Consider the following 17,312-nt stretch of genomic DNA (forward strand, 5'->3'; position numbering starts at 1 on the left):
TTCTGGCCTACAGTATATTAGCTAGCAATTAGTCGCAATGCTCCCAAAACCGAACCTACGAACCCTAAACTACTATCACATTACTACAGATACCGAAGCGACAGCAACCAGCTGTAGACCCTCGAAGCCGACTGAAACACGGAGAGCTTATAAATCTCTAATGACCTGCAGCGAATACAAGTCCCCAATCATCTATAAATTGACTGAGTTCATCGGTTTGACGGTTCCCATACTGACTTCTTTGGATTTGTTGGTGTTTGGGTTTACAGTTTCACCATTGAGTTATTTTGATCTGCAATTCCCAGTTTCCACGTATATTAGATAGCAAAAGAATTACCCTAAGCAGTCGTACTAAAAACGATCTGACTATTACAACACAAACGCCGATAACGAAGCGTGGGCCAGTCCACTTCTACGATTCATTCCTGAAGCAGCAACCTACTGTAGCCATTAGAAGTCGCCTAAAATCCAAAGAGCTTCTCAATTTCTGGCCCCCTGCAGCGAATACACCGACCTGAATGCTGTCAACGGACCTTAGACTACTATCATACTACTATAGATACCGAAACGGAGGCAAGTCTACGTCTTAGACCCATTCCCTAGCCAGGAATAATACCCGTTTGAAAGCAGGAGGACTTATTAATTTCCAGTCACCCGCAGAGAGTACACAACTCCCCACTAATCTATAAATTGACTAAGTTAATCGGTTTGACAGTTCCCTCACTGACTTCTTCGGATTTGCAGTTCTCCATTGAGCGCTTCTGTTCTGTAGTTCTTCACCGAGATCATCGAGCATACTGTGTCCTCTTAGATTAGCCAGAAAATGAGTTTGCCTAAGTAGGCTATACCGATGCGGACGAAAGTCGTCTTCTATGACCCATCCCCGAGGCAGGAGCACTACTAGCGATATCGATCCATGCCCGAGATTTGATCACTAACCAACTTTAGTCAATCGAAGCTATCTGAAAGGCTAAGTTCCTTTTAATTTCCAATTATCCGCAGCGAATACACAACTCCCTAGTCGTCTTTAAATTGACTGAGTTCATCTACAGTTTATCCACGGTGATCTTCGTATCTACAGTTCCCCATTGATTTCTTCTGAACTGCAGTACCCCACTGAGATCTTTGGGTTTACAGTTCCCTCACTGACTTCTTCTGATTTACAGTTCCTCAATGAGTTCGTTTGATATTCAGTTCCCCACTGAGACCTTCCGGCCTAAAGTATCCACCAAAAGAATTAGCCTAAGTAGTCTACTAAGGCCAACATAACCCGTGATTACTACCACACCGATACCAAAGTCCATTCCTTCGACCTATCTCGGAGGCAGCAACAGAAAGGAATTGTAGACCCTCGAAGCCGTCTGAAAGCCGAAGATCTTATTAATTTCTAGTCACCCGCAGGGAATACACAACTCCATAATCATCTATAAATTAAGTGAGTTCATTGATCTACAGTTTATCCACTGAGTTTCCTCACTGATTTCTTCCGATTTACAGTTCTAGCATTGAGTTCTTCTGAATTCCAGTTCCCCACCGAGACCTTCGTATATTAGCTAACAAACGAACAGTGTAGGCATTACCACGCCACCTGAAAAGTACTACTGAACCGGAGTCTATTACCGCAGGGGGCTAGTCCACTTCTTCGAGCCATTCCCGTCAACAACAACCACTATCAATTTATCTAGCAATTTCCAGTAACCCGTAACGAGATCTCAATCATCTATTAATTGACAAAGTCAACAGTTTCCAATGTAGGATGATCCTGAAACATCGTTGTTCATTTCCTCTTCGAGATTGTCAGTCTGTTTCTGCCAGTCTGACATGGATAACATTTTTTTTGAATAAAATATTTTATTTTCATAATTCGTTATACATTTCAATAAATAATAATTAAAATATCGTAATACAAAACTAATCTTGCATCTTGTACTAGATGCCCAAACTATTTTCCCTCGAATTCATCGTTGGCATTCAAAAGGCAGGGCATCATTTTACATTTCTCCACAATGACACGATCTTTACACTTGTAACTCATTTCAATGTTGAGTAAAGTTCGAGTACGTTGGCGATATGAACTATCACCACAACTGGCCGTACATGGTGTCCACACAGACCATTCGGAATAACGGCATTCATCCTTCTCTTCAATATGTGACGACTCGAGCTTAACATGATTCTGATGACGTCTTCGTTCTTCATTATTCTGCGGTACATAGCCTCCAACGGAGTAGATGTCATCACAGCGCTGATAACAACTTTCGGTGCGTACCAAATGTTTGGGACATGGTTTGCCTCCATATTTGGGGGAACGTAATACTTTACGTGTCTTAATTTGAACACCTTCACCACAGGTGACATTACAAGCATGGCTAACCCAATTGCTGACTGCACAATCGATGGGTTCCACATTCAAATTCTCACGTTGGAGTTCCATTTTTTTGCGTGGCATACGGCAGGTGTCTTCGCATTCCTCTTTGGATTTGAATTTATTGCGATTTTTATCGCATTTATCTGCCCAAAATATCGAACATTGATCACTCATGTGATCATAGAACCAATAATTGGCTACATCACTATCACGACAATGGCTAGGTTTTAAGTCCTCATAGCATTGTGGAGGTACTATGGCATCACAATTGAGGGTATTGCAAGTGACAACCTCTCGGCGTTTAATGTGGCGACATGGATCCAGAGTAGGATCACGATCGGGTCTTTGAACCCCATAGACCTCATCTTTATTCCATACAACTCGTTGACGTTCACTGGTACCCTTGCCGCCACAAGGTCCCAGGCAAGGTGAAAAATCAGACCAATGCGAGACACCACATTCGGGTGGTATATAATCATCCAATTGATGGCTGAAACTTTCCAAATCACGGTAACGTATATTATCATCGATATTGCCAAACAGAGATCTAGTACCATCGACCTCATTATCTTCGCCATCGCCTCCATTGTCGCCCTCACCGCCAATATCACCACCACAATCGGAAGCACGGCAAACACGTTTTTCCTCCAATATCAAACGGAGAACAGGCTGAAAGAATTCCACACAATTATACAGCATCCTATACTTCCCATTACCATCCTTACCTGACATTTCTTTTTAGCTCCCCTGGCCAGATAGCGTCTCTTCCTTGTCTCAAATCCTTTGCCACATGAAACCGAACACGATGACCATTCTCCCCAATCGGATACGGCACACTCAGGCATATCAGGCATTCCTCCATAAGCAGTCTCTTCAACCTCTGCATTATCCGATTCGCATTGACGTCCCATACAAGATTGCTCCTGACGTAAGCTGGTGCGACAACGAACACGTTGTGCTGCTGCAGGATTTTTAAATTCTCTTGTACGATATTGAGTACCGGGACCACATTTTGCCGAACATTCATCCCAAGCGGACCAATGGTGGGTGGCACATTCCAAGGGTTCATTTTCCGCTAGAAATGGAAAGGAAATTAGGATACGGATACTTTTATTTCGCTATTCTCTAACTTACATTCAGTATTGTCACAAGTTTTCTCATAAAGTCTTCGACGATTTAGATATACCGTGGCCAAAGGTTTCATTGGTGTCCCACTTGTATCGTAGAATGGTGAACGTGGATCATTTGGCGAATTCGGTTTAATGCGCCGTATAACATCAGGTGGAACTTGAGGTTGATCGGCAGACTATTTGGATGAGAGAAAAGATGGAATTAAAATGGAAGGAAGGCTATCATGACTTTGACGTATATGAGGGTGTAAGTAACGATGAGTTTCAATGGTTATATTCTTCACAACTATACTGGTTCTCTAGACCTGATCAATTATGGCTATTATGAGGATTCTGAAATTATCATTCCTGTCCCTATAGTTCAATCCAGGAAAGAGTTGTCGGAGAGGAGTGCCACGTTTTCTGACAGTATTGAAAATGAAGAAAGCTGCAATAAAGGTTATAGCGGAGTCGACAGAGCTTCGAAAGTCGGACGTCCAAGATAACAAAATCGAACGGTCTCATCTGAGAGTATTGATAAATCTGCTGTTACTCCACAAAACATCTACCAATGTAAGTCAGAATTTATCAGAAACCATGGCAGACTGTTCCAGGACATGGAAAATACGTCCTTATCGGCAGGAACCAAGCGTTGGGTTCTCAATTATCTGTGCAGGCGAAAGTCAGAATTGAAGGATAAGAAGACAAGACCTCATAGAGTGAAACAAAGAGTTCACAAGGTGAGGTGATATCTTCGGCAGTGTTCAACCTCTACCTTTCCTCTATTCCAACCCTTCCTGATAGCGCTGAGATTGAATCATATGCGGGCGACTGTACGCTCAAGGCATCCGGGCCCATTGTTGATGACATTCGCGATCGATGAAATGTCTACCTTGCTGATCATACTATTTATTTCTCTGAAAGAAATTTTTGGGATATCCACCACATGGACGGCAGAAGCACGCCAGTAATTGAATGTCAGAGTAGATTCCGATTATAAATTACACCAAGATTCTCGGGGTCACGTACGACAGTCTTTTAAAGTCGTCTGCCTACGCCACTGCAATTTGTTATAAGCTCCTCAAGTCGCTTGCTGCTACCATTTGGGGTGCGGTCAAAGAAACCTTGTTGTCTACCTATAAGGCAATTGGCTAGTCAGTGGTAAACCAGGCAGCGCCAGTGTGGACACGTCAGACAAGTGATACGGAGAACTGTTATCAAAACAGGTAGACCTGACCAGGTTTCATGTGGATACTTTAGCTGAGGATACCACAGCACCGGAGGAAAGAGGTCTCCCACGACAGACTGGGGTAGTTTTGACTAAGATCCGGTAAATGCAGTCTCTCAATTCCAACCCACCGTGGTGCAATGGTTAGCATGCTTGCCTTGCATACACAAGGTCGTGGGTTCGATTCCTGCTTCGACCGAACACCAAAAAGTTTTTTAGCGGTAGATTATCCCACCTCAGTAATGCTGGTGACATTTCTGAGGGTTTCAAAGCTTCTCTAAGTGGTTTCACTCTAATGTGAAACGCCGTTCGGACTCGGCTACAAAAAGGAGGTCCCTTGTCATTGGAATCGGACAGCACTCAGCGATAAGAGGGAAGTTCGCCAGTGTGGTATCACAATGGACTGAATAATCTAAGTGAGCCTGAGACATCGGGCTGCCACCTAACCTAACCTAACCTATCTATCAGTGATCGACAGCAGTGTAGCTGGCGATGTCCCATCTGTAATCACGAGCCGCGTCTCCATCTACTCACACATTCCACTCCTGAGAGGTTTCCGTCTATTCTATTACATTTTCGTACAAATCCAGTGTTGAGATCGTATAGTCTGTGGGAGCGGAGTGAGTGCTTTAACTCTTCTCCTTCGATGGCTACCATAAAAATTTGGATTGTGACAATATGTTAGACATGGGACACGCAGTGTTTGGTCTATGAAGGTTGCCGTTGCTATGAGTGGGTTCCTGAGGGAATTTTGAGTTCTGAGTTCGGACTCGGCTCCCTTGTCATTGAACTCAACATAGAATCGGGCAACACTTAGTGATAGGAGAGAAGCTCACCACTGTGGTATCACAATGGACTGAATTGTTTAAGTGAGCCTAAAATATTGCTCTTGCACTATACCTAACTTAACCATCTAAACGAATTCAGGGATGAATATTTTGATTAAATCACCCATTTTTACTTTTGTCCAACATAAAATGGAAAAATATTTTCGTAATAGAATCAATTCTACTCTTACCATATACGAAGGACCCATATCGGTGCCCACATCCCAGGGATATAAATTATAGATCTTCGTCTCGACCCATGAACAATTCGATAAACACAATTCCAAACCGGAAACACCCACAATCCAATCGGGTGAAGGATCAATGCGTGACACAAATGAGATGACATGATGCTGGGAATCTACACGAAATACGGCATGAGTTTTACCGGTAACATCAGGATATGAGATACCACGGGCCTTGATAATAGTGCGGATTTGATCACTCTGTAATGAAAGGCAAATAAGAAAATACCAATTTTAAGAAAACTTTTACACCATTCACATTCAACTTCCAAAATCCACTTCAATTAGAATTCAGCAGTAATTCGCATTATCCACTTTCAGTAGATTTCGAGCCAAATGTGAATGGGCTATATTTTTTAGTGAAAACCTACCTTATCTTTTAATTCAGTTTCCAGAGTTTTCGTTGAGCCATGCTCGGCTATCTCCCTTACACCCTCGCTAGCCAATTCACCATATTGCCAAAAACGATAATCCACGGTATGCGAAGCCCCTATAATATCACTGAAACGTGTACGCCAACTATTGGCAGGAAAATCCTTGGGATGTGTATGCCTTGACCATTTTCCCTCAAATGTTAACTCATATTTGGCCTCATCACAGGCACAGCAAGGATCTACGATAGTGGGTTGACTATCAATATCATCGATTTCTTCTTCACATAATTTTTTCGTTAAATAACCATCATCCATAAACCATACATCACGATGTTGCATTACAGTGGCCCTCAATAGAACACAACCCATTCCGGTGGCAGCAGGAGCTACCCATACCATATCCACGCGCTGTTTGACATTCGTATTTGTATTCTCTATGAGATTGGCACAGCGAGGGCTAAATCGGGTTTCGGCCAAGTCAATAATCTCAAAAGTCCCCACAACATCCATGGCATCTACACCACCATTTTCAGATTCTACACCCAGCATGAAGCTAATAAATGTTTGGTCATTGGAAGCTATTAGAGAAACTACAACAAAAAAGGCATATTTTTATTAAAACCGATTAATAGCTTAAAACCAAAATTCTCAGCGCATACCATTGTATTTTTGTCCTGGTATATATGTCTGGGGATTTCCCACTATAGATATGGCATAACTTTCGTCTGCTGGTGATTTTGCGGCTGTTGTCCCATAAGGTACCCGATTGCAAGCCAACGCTATATTGAGCGTTGCCGATATGGATATGGCCAATGTTAGCCAATTCATATTTGCTGCAAATACAAATGAGAATAGCTATAGAGCGGGCATTTGGCTGAGGAAATTAGAGGAAACTAAATTTTCAAATTATTAATTGCACCATTTGATAGCACCACAATTGTGACAATTAGATGTTGCTTTTCAGCGCTCAAGTAATCGGATATTTTGCACATGACCAAACTCATGTTCACGTACACTTTTCAAAAATAATTGCAGAAGGAGGTTGCTGTAAAAAGTCGAAGTGTTAGAGTACTCTTGACTGTGATTGTTCGATTTGATATCAAGAATGTCCTTCTTAAATTCATCGCTTCTGCGCCAATTTTACACCACTTCCAGCTCCAAAACTAACATTTTCACTACGCTTTTTTGCTGGGTTCTTATAGCCGAGACCGAACGGCGTTTCAAAGTGTTCTGCTATTGCTATTATGTTCGGCCTATTGTTCCCCCCAGAGACCTTCGGGCCTTCGGTTCCATCACAGAGAACTTCGAGCCTACTGTTCCAGTAGGAGTTCTATCACCTCTTCTTTGGAATGTTGCTATAAACAACCTTCTGGTTTCCCTAGAAAAAGAAAGGATAAAAGTGGTGGCATACGCAGATGATGTGGCGCTAGCAGTCAGGGGAAAATTCCCATCCACAATCAGAGATATTATACAGAGAGCTCTCCGGATGACTGAGAAATGGGCGAAAGATAATGGTCTTGGTGTAAATCCAGCAAAGACAGAACTAGTCATGTACTGCAAAGATCGTAAAACTCCCACGGTTAGGCCCATTTCCTTAGGGGGTACTGAAATTCCCTTTGGTGAGTGTGCAAAATACCTTGGCGTTATTTTGGACAGGAAGCTGAATTTTAGGCTTAATATTGAAGAGAGGGCGAGAAAAGCCACGGTAGCTTTGTACTCGTGCAAAAAGGCAATAGGGAAAAAGTGGGGACTAAAACCAAAAATTGTGCATTGGCTATACACTGCAGTAGTTAGACCTATAATGCTATATGGTGTTGTAGTCTGGTGGCCGGCACTTCAGAAACCGACTTGTTTAGATAAAGTTCAGCGTATGGCGAGCTTATATATCTCAGGCGCATTTAGTAAGACAGGAACAGACTCCCTTAATGTCATGCTACATCTATTGCCTTTAGACATTTTGGCCAAACAGTCAGCTGCAACAACGGCTGTGCGGTTGCGCGAACTATCGCTGTGGTCGGATAATGGTTACGGTCACAGTTCTGTCCTCAAAATAATGTCAGATGTGCCTAACGTAGTGGATTACACTTTGGCGAGTCCACTTTTCGACAAAAAGTTTGAGACTCTAATCCCCAACAGTGAGGCGTGGTGCACACAGACCCCGGGGAATAAAGAATATATAGATTTCTACACTGATGGCTCCAAATTGGATGGACAAGTGGGTTTCGGAGTATATTCTAAAGATCTGGAAATTCGAATAGCGAAAAGATTACCTAATCACTGTAGTGTTTTTCAGGCTGAAATATTAGCAATAAGAGAGGTGGCGAATTGGCTGAGAAGTAATGTTCCAAAAAATGTGGGCATTAATATATACTCAGACAGTCAACCTGCAATAAAATCCTTGGACTCTGTGTTCCTCAACTCGAAAACGGCCATCTACTGCCGCAAATCTCTCAATGAGATGGCTGAGCAGTACAATATTCACCTAATATGGGTGCCTGGCCATAGGAACATACCGGGGAACTGCGAAGCGGATGAGTTGGCAAGGCTAGGGACTACCTTACATATTCCAGGGGAACTGGAATTTGTTGGTATGCCCCTAGCTACCTGCAAGCTCATGCTGCGTGAGAAGGCTGTTAGGATGGCAAATGTTCGATGGGAGAATTGCAAGGGTTGTAACGACACCAAGCAAATATGGCCCCATTTCAACTTAAACCGCACACTAGATATGCTAATGTTCTCGAGACGTCAGATATCACTCCTGATATCTGCTATAACGGGTCGCTGCCTGATAGGCGATTTTGCAAAAACTATTGGCGCGAAGTATAATGACTATTGTATGAGCTGTCATGATGCGGAGGAAAAAGAATCAATTAAACACCTCTTGTGTGAGTGTCCTGCATTTTGTGTAAAGCGCAAGCAACTTTTAGGAGCATATAGCTTCAGATTACTGGCGGATCTGGAAAACGTTAACTTAAGCAGTCTGCTAATGTTTTTGGAACAATCTGGTTGGTTCAACAAAGAAAAATAATCAAGAAGGTTCAGCGGTTAAAACTAGAAGTGCCCATATGTAATAGGTACTTTTAGTTAATGTGGTATCACAATGGACTGAATAGTCTAAGTGAGCCTGAATCTTAATCGGGCTGCCACTTTAACCTAACCTAACCTAACCTACTGTTCCACCACAGAGACCTTCGGGCCTACCGCCACAGAGACCTTTAGGCCTTCTATTCCACCACGGAGACCTTCGGGCCTTCTGTTCCATCAAAGAAACCTTCGGGCCTATTGTTCCACCACAAAGACCTTTGGGCCTTCTGTTTCACCACAGAGACCTTCGGGCCTACTATACAAATAGACGAGTAAACAAGTTCCCTATTGATGTCTACACAATTTTCCATTCGCCAACGAACCGAACTACCTATCCTCTTCGTTTTAACGAAAACAATAGCTTTCAAGTATCAACGAACCGTATTTATCATCAACTACCGACCATCGACGAAACGACTTTGTCTCCACTACCGATAATTCACGAAACGAATTTCTCATCAACTACCGGACATCGACGAACCGATTTTCTCCCCCACTACCGATTATAAACGAACTGAACTTCTCATCAACTACTGAATCGATGATAAACCGACGTTCTTATCACTACGGATCGTCAATAAACCAATTTTTTCACCGACTAAGAGTTATTAACGAACGGAATTTCTCATTAATTACAGAATTTCTACAAGCCGACATTCTCATCCATCACTGATCATCTTCGAACCGAATTCTCAACAAACACCGATCTAGGAACCGACGTACTAATCAACGAACCGAATCTCTCATTAAGTACCGATAATCAAGCAATCTCATCAACTACCGCACCGACGATAAACTGATGTTCTTATCACTACTACACGTCAATGAACCGATTTTGACACCGACTACGATTTATTGACAAACCGCATTTCTTATTAATTACAGAATTCCTACAAGCCGACATTCTTATCCATCACTGATCATCTTCGAACCGAATTCTCAACAAACACCGATCTAGGAACCGGCCTACTAATCAACGAACTGAATCTCTCATTAAGTACCGATAATCAAGCAATCTCATCAACTACCGCACCGACGATAAACTAACGTTCTTATCACTACTACACGTCAATGAACCGATTTTGACACCGACTACGATTTATTGAAGAACCGAATTTCTTATTAATTACAGAATTTCTACAAGCCAACATTCTTATCCATCACTGATCATCTTCGAATCGAATTCTCAACAACCACCGATAATCTAGGAACCGACGCACTCATCACCGAACCGAATCTCTCATCAAGTACCGATCATCAAGCAATCTCATCAACTACCGAACCTTCGTTCTCATCACTACTGATCCTCAATGAAATGATGTTCTCAATGACTACCATTTTTAACGAACCGAATTTCTCATTACTTACGGTATCTCTACGAGCTGACATTCTTATCCATCCCCAATCATCTTCGCACCGAATTCTCAGCAATCACCGATCAACTAGGAACTGACGCACTCATCAACGAATCTCTCATTAAGTACCGATAATCAAGCAACCGAAGAATCTAAGTACTTACAAACTGTAGATAATCATCTATGAATCGAATTCCTTCTTCATTTGAATGGAGATACCAGTTGCCGATTATCTACAAATCGACGACATCCCGAATGCCTGCTTCCATCTTATACCACAAAAGATGATTATAAAATAGATTTATGCAATAAAACCGAATTAATTAATATTTAACTCAACAGAGGTTCTTATTCCGAAAAGTTTAATGGACCCTTAAGTGGACCCTGCAAGCGACTGAGCTTACCTCAGCTAACGAGAAAAACCAGTGTTAGGTTAGGTCAAAGTGTCAGCCCGATTAAGTTTCAGGCTCACTTAGACTATTCAGTCCATTGTGATACCACATTAACTAAAAGTACATATTACAGATGGGCACTTCTAGTTTTAACCGTTGAACCTTCTGAATTATTTTCTTCTGTTGAATCAACCAGATTGTTCCAAAACCAATAGCAGACTGCTTAAGTTAACGTTTTCCAGGTCCGCCACTAATCTAAAGGTATATCCCTCTAAAATTCGCTTACGCCTTACACAAAATGCTGGACACTCACACAAGAGGTGTTTAATTGATTCCTTTTCCAATAGTTTTTGCTAAATAGCCTATCAGGCAGCGACTCGTTATAGCAGATATCAGTAGTGATATCTGACGTCTTGAGAACACTAGCATATCTAGTGTGCGGTTTAAATGGGGTCATAATTGCTTGGTGTCGTTACAATCTTTGCAATTCTCCCATCGAACAGTTGCCATCATAACATCCTTCTCACGCAGTAAGAGCTTGCAGGTAGCCAGAGGCATACCAACTGATTCTAGTTCCCCTGGAATATGTAAAGTAGTTCCTAGCCTTGCTAACTCATACGCTTCGCAGTTCCCCGGTATGTTCCTGTGGCCAGGCAATCTCTCCTTGAGAGTTAAGGAACACAGAATGTAAGGATTTTATTGCAGGTTGACTGTCTTGTTGGAACATTACTTCTCAGCCAATTCGCCACCTCTCTTATTGCTAATATTTCAGCCTCAAAAACGCTACAGTGATTAGGTAATCTTTTCGCTATTCGAAGTTCAAGGTATTTTGGAATATACTCCGAAACCAACTTGTCCAACCAATTTGGAGCCATCAGTATAGAAATCTATAAACGTTTATTCCCTGGGGTCTGTGTGCAACACGCCTCATTGTTGGGAATTAGAGTTTCAAACTTTTTGTCGAAAAGTGGTTTCGCCAGAGTCTATTCCACTACGTTTGGCATATCTGGCATTATTTTGAGGACCGAACTGTGACCGTACCTTTTTTCCGACCACAGCGATAGCTCGCGCAACCGCACAGCCTTTGTTGCAGCCGACTCTTTGGCCAAAATGTCTGAAGGCAATATATGCAGTATGACATTAAGGGAATATGTTCCTGTCTTACTGAATGCGCCTGAGATACACAAGCACGCCATACGCTGAACTTTATCTAAACTAGTCGGCTGCTAAGTGCCTTGTCGGCTGCCCAATTTCCTCCAAGAAATTAGAATAGGTTTTAATTTGACGACATGCCACTGCTGTCACGGTATTCCGTTACGTATTTTGGACTTCCTATAAGAAATGCTAGTAAACACGTTTTCACCTATCGCACTTAAACTGTGAAGTCTCTTGTGATACCACAGGCAGTGAACCTCTCTCTTCTGCCTTTTTAATTCTTGGTTCCCCTCAGATTTGGGTTCTCCAATAATAACATTCTTTCTAGATAAACTCATATGCATAGGTTTTTGGTGGCAAGTAAATAATATAATAAGTTGTCAATAGATAAAAACTGTCAATAATAACAGGTTGGCTGATAAGTCCCCGGTCTAACGAAGAAAAACACATTTTTTTGTCAAAATTCGTTTTTATTATTCAACACAGTTTCCTTCAAGAGCGATACAACGATTATAACGACCTTCCAATTTTTTGATACCATTTTGGTAGTACTCCTTCGGTTTTGCCTCAAAATAGGCCTCAGTTTCGGCGAACACCTCTTCATTGCAGCCAAATTTTTCCCTGCGAGCATCATTTTGAGGTCTGAGAACAAGAAAAAGTCGCTGGGGGCCAGATCTGGAGAATACGGTGGGTGGGGAAGCAATTCGAAGCCCAATTCATGAATTTTTGCCATCGTTCTCAATGACTTGTGGCACGGTGCGTTGTCTTGGTGGAACAACACTTTTTATACCCTCCACCATAGGATGGGGGTATATTAACTTTGTCATTCCGTTTGTAACACATCGAAATATTGCTCTAAGACCCCATAAAGTATATATATTCTGGGTCGTGGTGAAATTCTGAGTCGATCTAAGCATGTCCGTCCGTCCGTCCGTCTGTCCGTCCGTCCGTCTGTCCGTCTGTCCGGCTGTCCGTCCGTCTGTGGAAATCACGCTAACTTCCGAACGAAACAAGCTATCGACTTGAAACTTGGCACAAGTAGTTGTTATTGATGTAGGTCGGATGGTATTGAAAATGGGCCATATCGGACCACGTTTACGTATAGCCCCCATATAATCCGATCCCCAAATTTGGCTTGGGGAGCCTCCCGGAGCAGCAAAATTCATCCGATCCGGTTGAAATTTGGTACGTGGTCTTAGTATACGGTCTCTAACAACCATGCAAAAATTGGTCCATATCGGTCCATAATTATATATAGCCCCCATATAAACCGATCCCCAGATTTGACCACCGGAGCCTCTTGGAGGAGCAAAATTCATCCGATCCGGTTGAAATTTAGTACGTGGTCTTAGTATACGGTTTTTAACAACCATGCAAAAATTGGTCCATATCGGTCCATAATTATATATAGCCCCCATATAAACCGATCCCCAGATTTGACCTCCGGAGCCTCTTGGAGGGGCAACATTCATCCGATCCGGTTGAAATTTGGTACCTGATGTTAGTTTACGGCCTCTAATAACCATGCAAAAATTGGTCTATATCGGTCCATAATTATAAAGGGTGATTTGTTAAGAGCTTGATAACTTTTTTTTTTAAAAAAACGCATAAAATTTGCAAAATCTCATCGGTTCTTTATTTGAAACGTTAGATTGGTCCATGACATTTACTTTTTGAAGATAATTTCATTTAAATGTTGACCGCGGCTGCGTCTTAGGTGGTCCATTCGGAAAGTCCAATTTTGGGCAACTTTTTCGAGCATTTCGGCCGGAATAGCCCGAATTTCTTCGGAAATGTTGTCTTCCAAAGCTGGAATAGTTGCTGGCTTATTTCTGTAGACTTTAGACTTGACGTAGCCCCACAAAAAATAGTCTAAAGGCGTCAAATCGCATGATCTTGGTGGCCAACTTACCGGTCCATTTCTTGAGATGAATTGTTCTCCGAAGTTTTCCCTCAAAATGGCCATAGAATCGCGAGCTGTGTGGCATGTAGCGCCATCTTGTTGAAACCACATGTCAACCAAGTTCAGTTCTTCCATTTTTGGCAACAAAAAGTTTGTTAGCATCGAACGATAGCGATCGCCATTCACCGTAACGTTGCGTCCAACAGCATCTTTGAAAAAATACGGTCCAATGATTCCACCAGCGTACAAACCACACCAAACAGTGCATTTTTCGGGATGCATGGGCAGTTCTTGAACGGCTTCTGGTTGCTCTTCACTCCAAATGCGGCAATTTTGCTTATTTACGTAGCCATTCAACCAGAAATGAGCCTCATCGCTGAACAAAATTTGTCGATAAAAAAGCGGATTTTCTGCCACTGATTTTGGTAATAAAATTCAATGATTTGCAAGCGTTGCTCGTTAGTAAGTCTATTCATGATGAAATGTCAAAGCATACTGAGCATCTTTCTCTTTGACACCATGTCTGAAATCCCACGTGATCTGTCAAATACTAAGGCATGAAAATCCTAACCTCAAAAGAATCACCCTTTATATAGCCCCCATATAAACCGATCCCCCGATTTGACCTCCGGAGCCTCTTGGAAGAGCAAAATTCATCCGATCCAGTTGAAATTTGGTACATGGTGTTAGTATATGGTCTCTAACAACCATGCAAAAATTGGTCCATATCGGTCCATAATTATATATAGTTCCCATATAAACCGTCCCCAGATTTGACGTCCGGAACCTCTTGGAGGAGCAAAAGTCATCCGATACGGTTGAAATTTGGTACATTTTGTCAATATATGGCCTCTAACAGCCATGTAAAAATTGGTCCATATCGGTCTTTAGTTATATATAGCCGATGACTTATTACACAAAAATTGGTCCATATCGCCAAAAATAATCTACCAAAACTTTATTTCCATAGAAAATTTTGTCAAATTTTATTACTATAGAAAGTTTTGTTAAAATTTCATTTCTATAGAAAGTTTTGTCAAAAGTTTATTTCTATAGAAATGTTTGTCAAAATTTTATTTCTATAGAAAATTTTGTAAAAAATTTATTTCTGTAGAAAATTTTGTCAACATTTTATTTCTATACAAAATTTTGTCAAAATTTCATTTCTATACAAAATTTTGTCAACATTTTATTTCTATAGACATTTTTGTCAAAATTGTATTGCTATAGAAAATTTTGTCAACATTTTACTTCCATAGAAAATTTTGTCAACATTTTATTTCTATAGAAAATTTTGTCAAGTTTTTATTTCTATAGAAAATTTTGTCAAATTTTTATTTCTATAGAAAATTTTGTCAAACTAGATTATATACGTATTTAATCGGCCTTTTTTTGTTTAATATATACCCCGTATGGGCTAACTTACAATTTAGAAGACAGTGTTAAAAAGTTTTACGATACCTTGCCATCGGCAAGTGTTATCGCAACCCAAGTAATTCGATTGTGGATGACAACCTTTAGTAGAAGTTCCTACGCAATCCATGGTGGAGGGTACATAAGATTCGGCCTGGCCGAACTTACGGCCGTATATACTTGTTTCTTCTTCATATGGGGCCGTTTTGCTGCGATTTCGACCTTCAAACGCTCCAATAACGCCATATCATAGTCACTGTTGATGGTTATTCCCTTCTCAAGATAATCGATAAAAATTATTCCATGCGCATCCCAAAAAACAGAGGCCAGCGGACTTTTGAGTCTTTCCACGCTTCGGAACCAGTTGCATTTGGTCAAATGTGAGCTCGCGCGGCACCCATTTTGCACAGAGCTTCCGCATATCCAAATATTGATGAATGATATGACCAACATGTTCCTTTGATATCTTTAAGGCCTCTGCTATCTCGATCAACTTCATTTTACGGTCATTCAAAATCATTAAGTGGATTTTTCTGATGTTTTCGTCGGTAACCACCTCTTTCGGGCGTCCACTGCGTTCACCGTCCTCCGTGCTCATTTCACCACGCTCGAATTTTGCATACCAATCAACTATTGTTGATTTCCCTGGGGCAGAGTCCGGAAACTCATTATAAAGCCAAGTTTTTGCTTCCACCGTATTTTTTCCCTTCAGAAAACAGTATTTTATCAAAACACGAAATTCCTTTTTTTCCCATTTTTTTCACAATAACAAAAGTTGCTTCATAAAAGACGCTCTATCTCACAAACTAATTGACTTACAGACGTCAAATTTTGACACGAATCATTTGAAGGTTGGTACTATATAAAAATCATATGCATTTAATACTAGCGACGCCATCTATGTGTCAGACCGGGGACTTATCAGCCAACATGTTAAATTAACAGATATATCAATAAGAACTTGAAAACACTTCGTGTCATCTATCCTATACATATATATTTTCTACTCTAAATATTTTTAAATATAAATTCATACAATCCACTTTGGTATGAGATCAAAGTACACTGGATTATTAATAATGACGCATGGTTAGACTACGCGGTAGTAGTTTAGGGCTATCTGTAATAAATCACGTGGGCATTAAATCCGTAATGTTTGAGGGACTGGTATAGGCAGGTTATCATCTTCAATTTCGATTACTTTCACTATCTCACCATTTCTAGGGATTTCGGGAAATTCCAAAAACATATTCCGACGTGAAAAAGCAATTTACAAATTAACGTAGGTTATATAGGGCTTTATGAATAATTTGAATATTTTATTTATTTTTTTCACATTTTTTTAGATTAATTTTCATCGTTTCAATTGAATTAATTAATATTTTTTCTGATGATCATGATGGGATCAAATCACCATAGCATCAACAAACACTAATCACATACACACACACAAACACTCACATTCAAATCAGGGGATAAACTGGACTTAAGCGTGTTGCTTAATGCAAAGGGTCGTCTGTCTGTCTGTTCCACTTCCTGCGATTTTCCACGTTCCGGTTTGATGCTCAATGTCTAATAGTTAACGGTCAACTGAAAATGTAATGCATTTCATGCGTCTCCAATAGTTTAATTCCTAAAATGCAATGTAGTGTAAACTTATCTCTTTGGATTTGTCAACTAAGCTCTGGTTGTGAGAGATATTAAGGCTGGCAAAATCTCTTTTTATAGGATTGCCAATGAAGAGAGTGTGGGAGACAGAGAGTGTGAGTCAGAATAATGGGGGTGCTCTTTAAATGCCAACATGTAACATATATGTTCTTATTGAATATCTCTTGATGTATGGCAATTGGCAATTACTC

The 17,312-nt window shown here is 41.0% G+C and overlaps 1 protein-coding gene across 1 annotated transcript; it reads right to left on the reverse strand.

The window, feature by feature from the left end:
• Window positions 1-1,831: 1,831 nt before the first annotated feature.
• Window positions 1,832-17,044, reverse strand: LOC142238813 (spondin-1). The gene is made up of 7 exons (XM_075310533.1): window positions 16,915-17,044; window positions 6,811-6,984; window positions 6,149-6,741; window positions 5,724-5,978; window positions 3,503-3,674; window positions 3,094-3,443; window positions 1,832-3,037 (listed from the first exon to the last, which is right to left on the reverse strand). The coding sequence occupies exons 2-7, from the start codon at window positions 6,977-6,979 to the stop codon at window positions 1,943-1,945; spliced, it is 2,634 nt and encodes an 877-aa protein (XP_075166648.1). The 5' UTR covers window positions 6,980-6,984; window positions 16,915-17,044; the 3' UTR covers window positions 1,832-1,942.
• Window positions 17,045-17,312: the final 268 nt, after the last annotated feature.

This window comes from Haematobia irritans, chromosome 5 (genome assembly GCF_050003625.1).
Source record: "Haematobia irritans isolate KBUSLIRL chromosome 5, ASM5000362v1, whole genome shotgun sequence".
NCBI classification, from domain to species: domain Eukaryota; kingdom Metazoa; phylum Arthropoda; class Insecta; order Diptera; family Muscidae; genus Haematobia; species Haematobia irritans.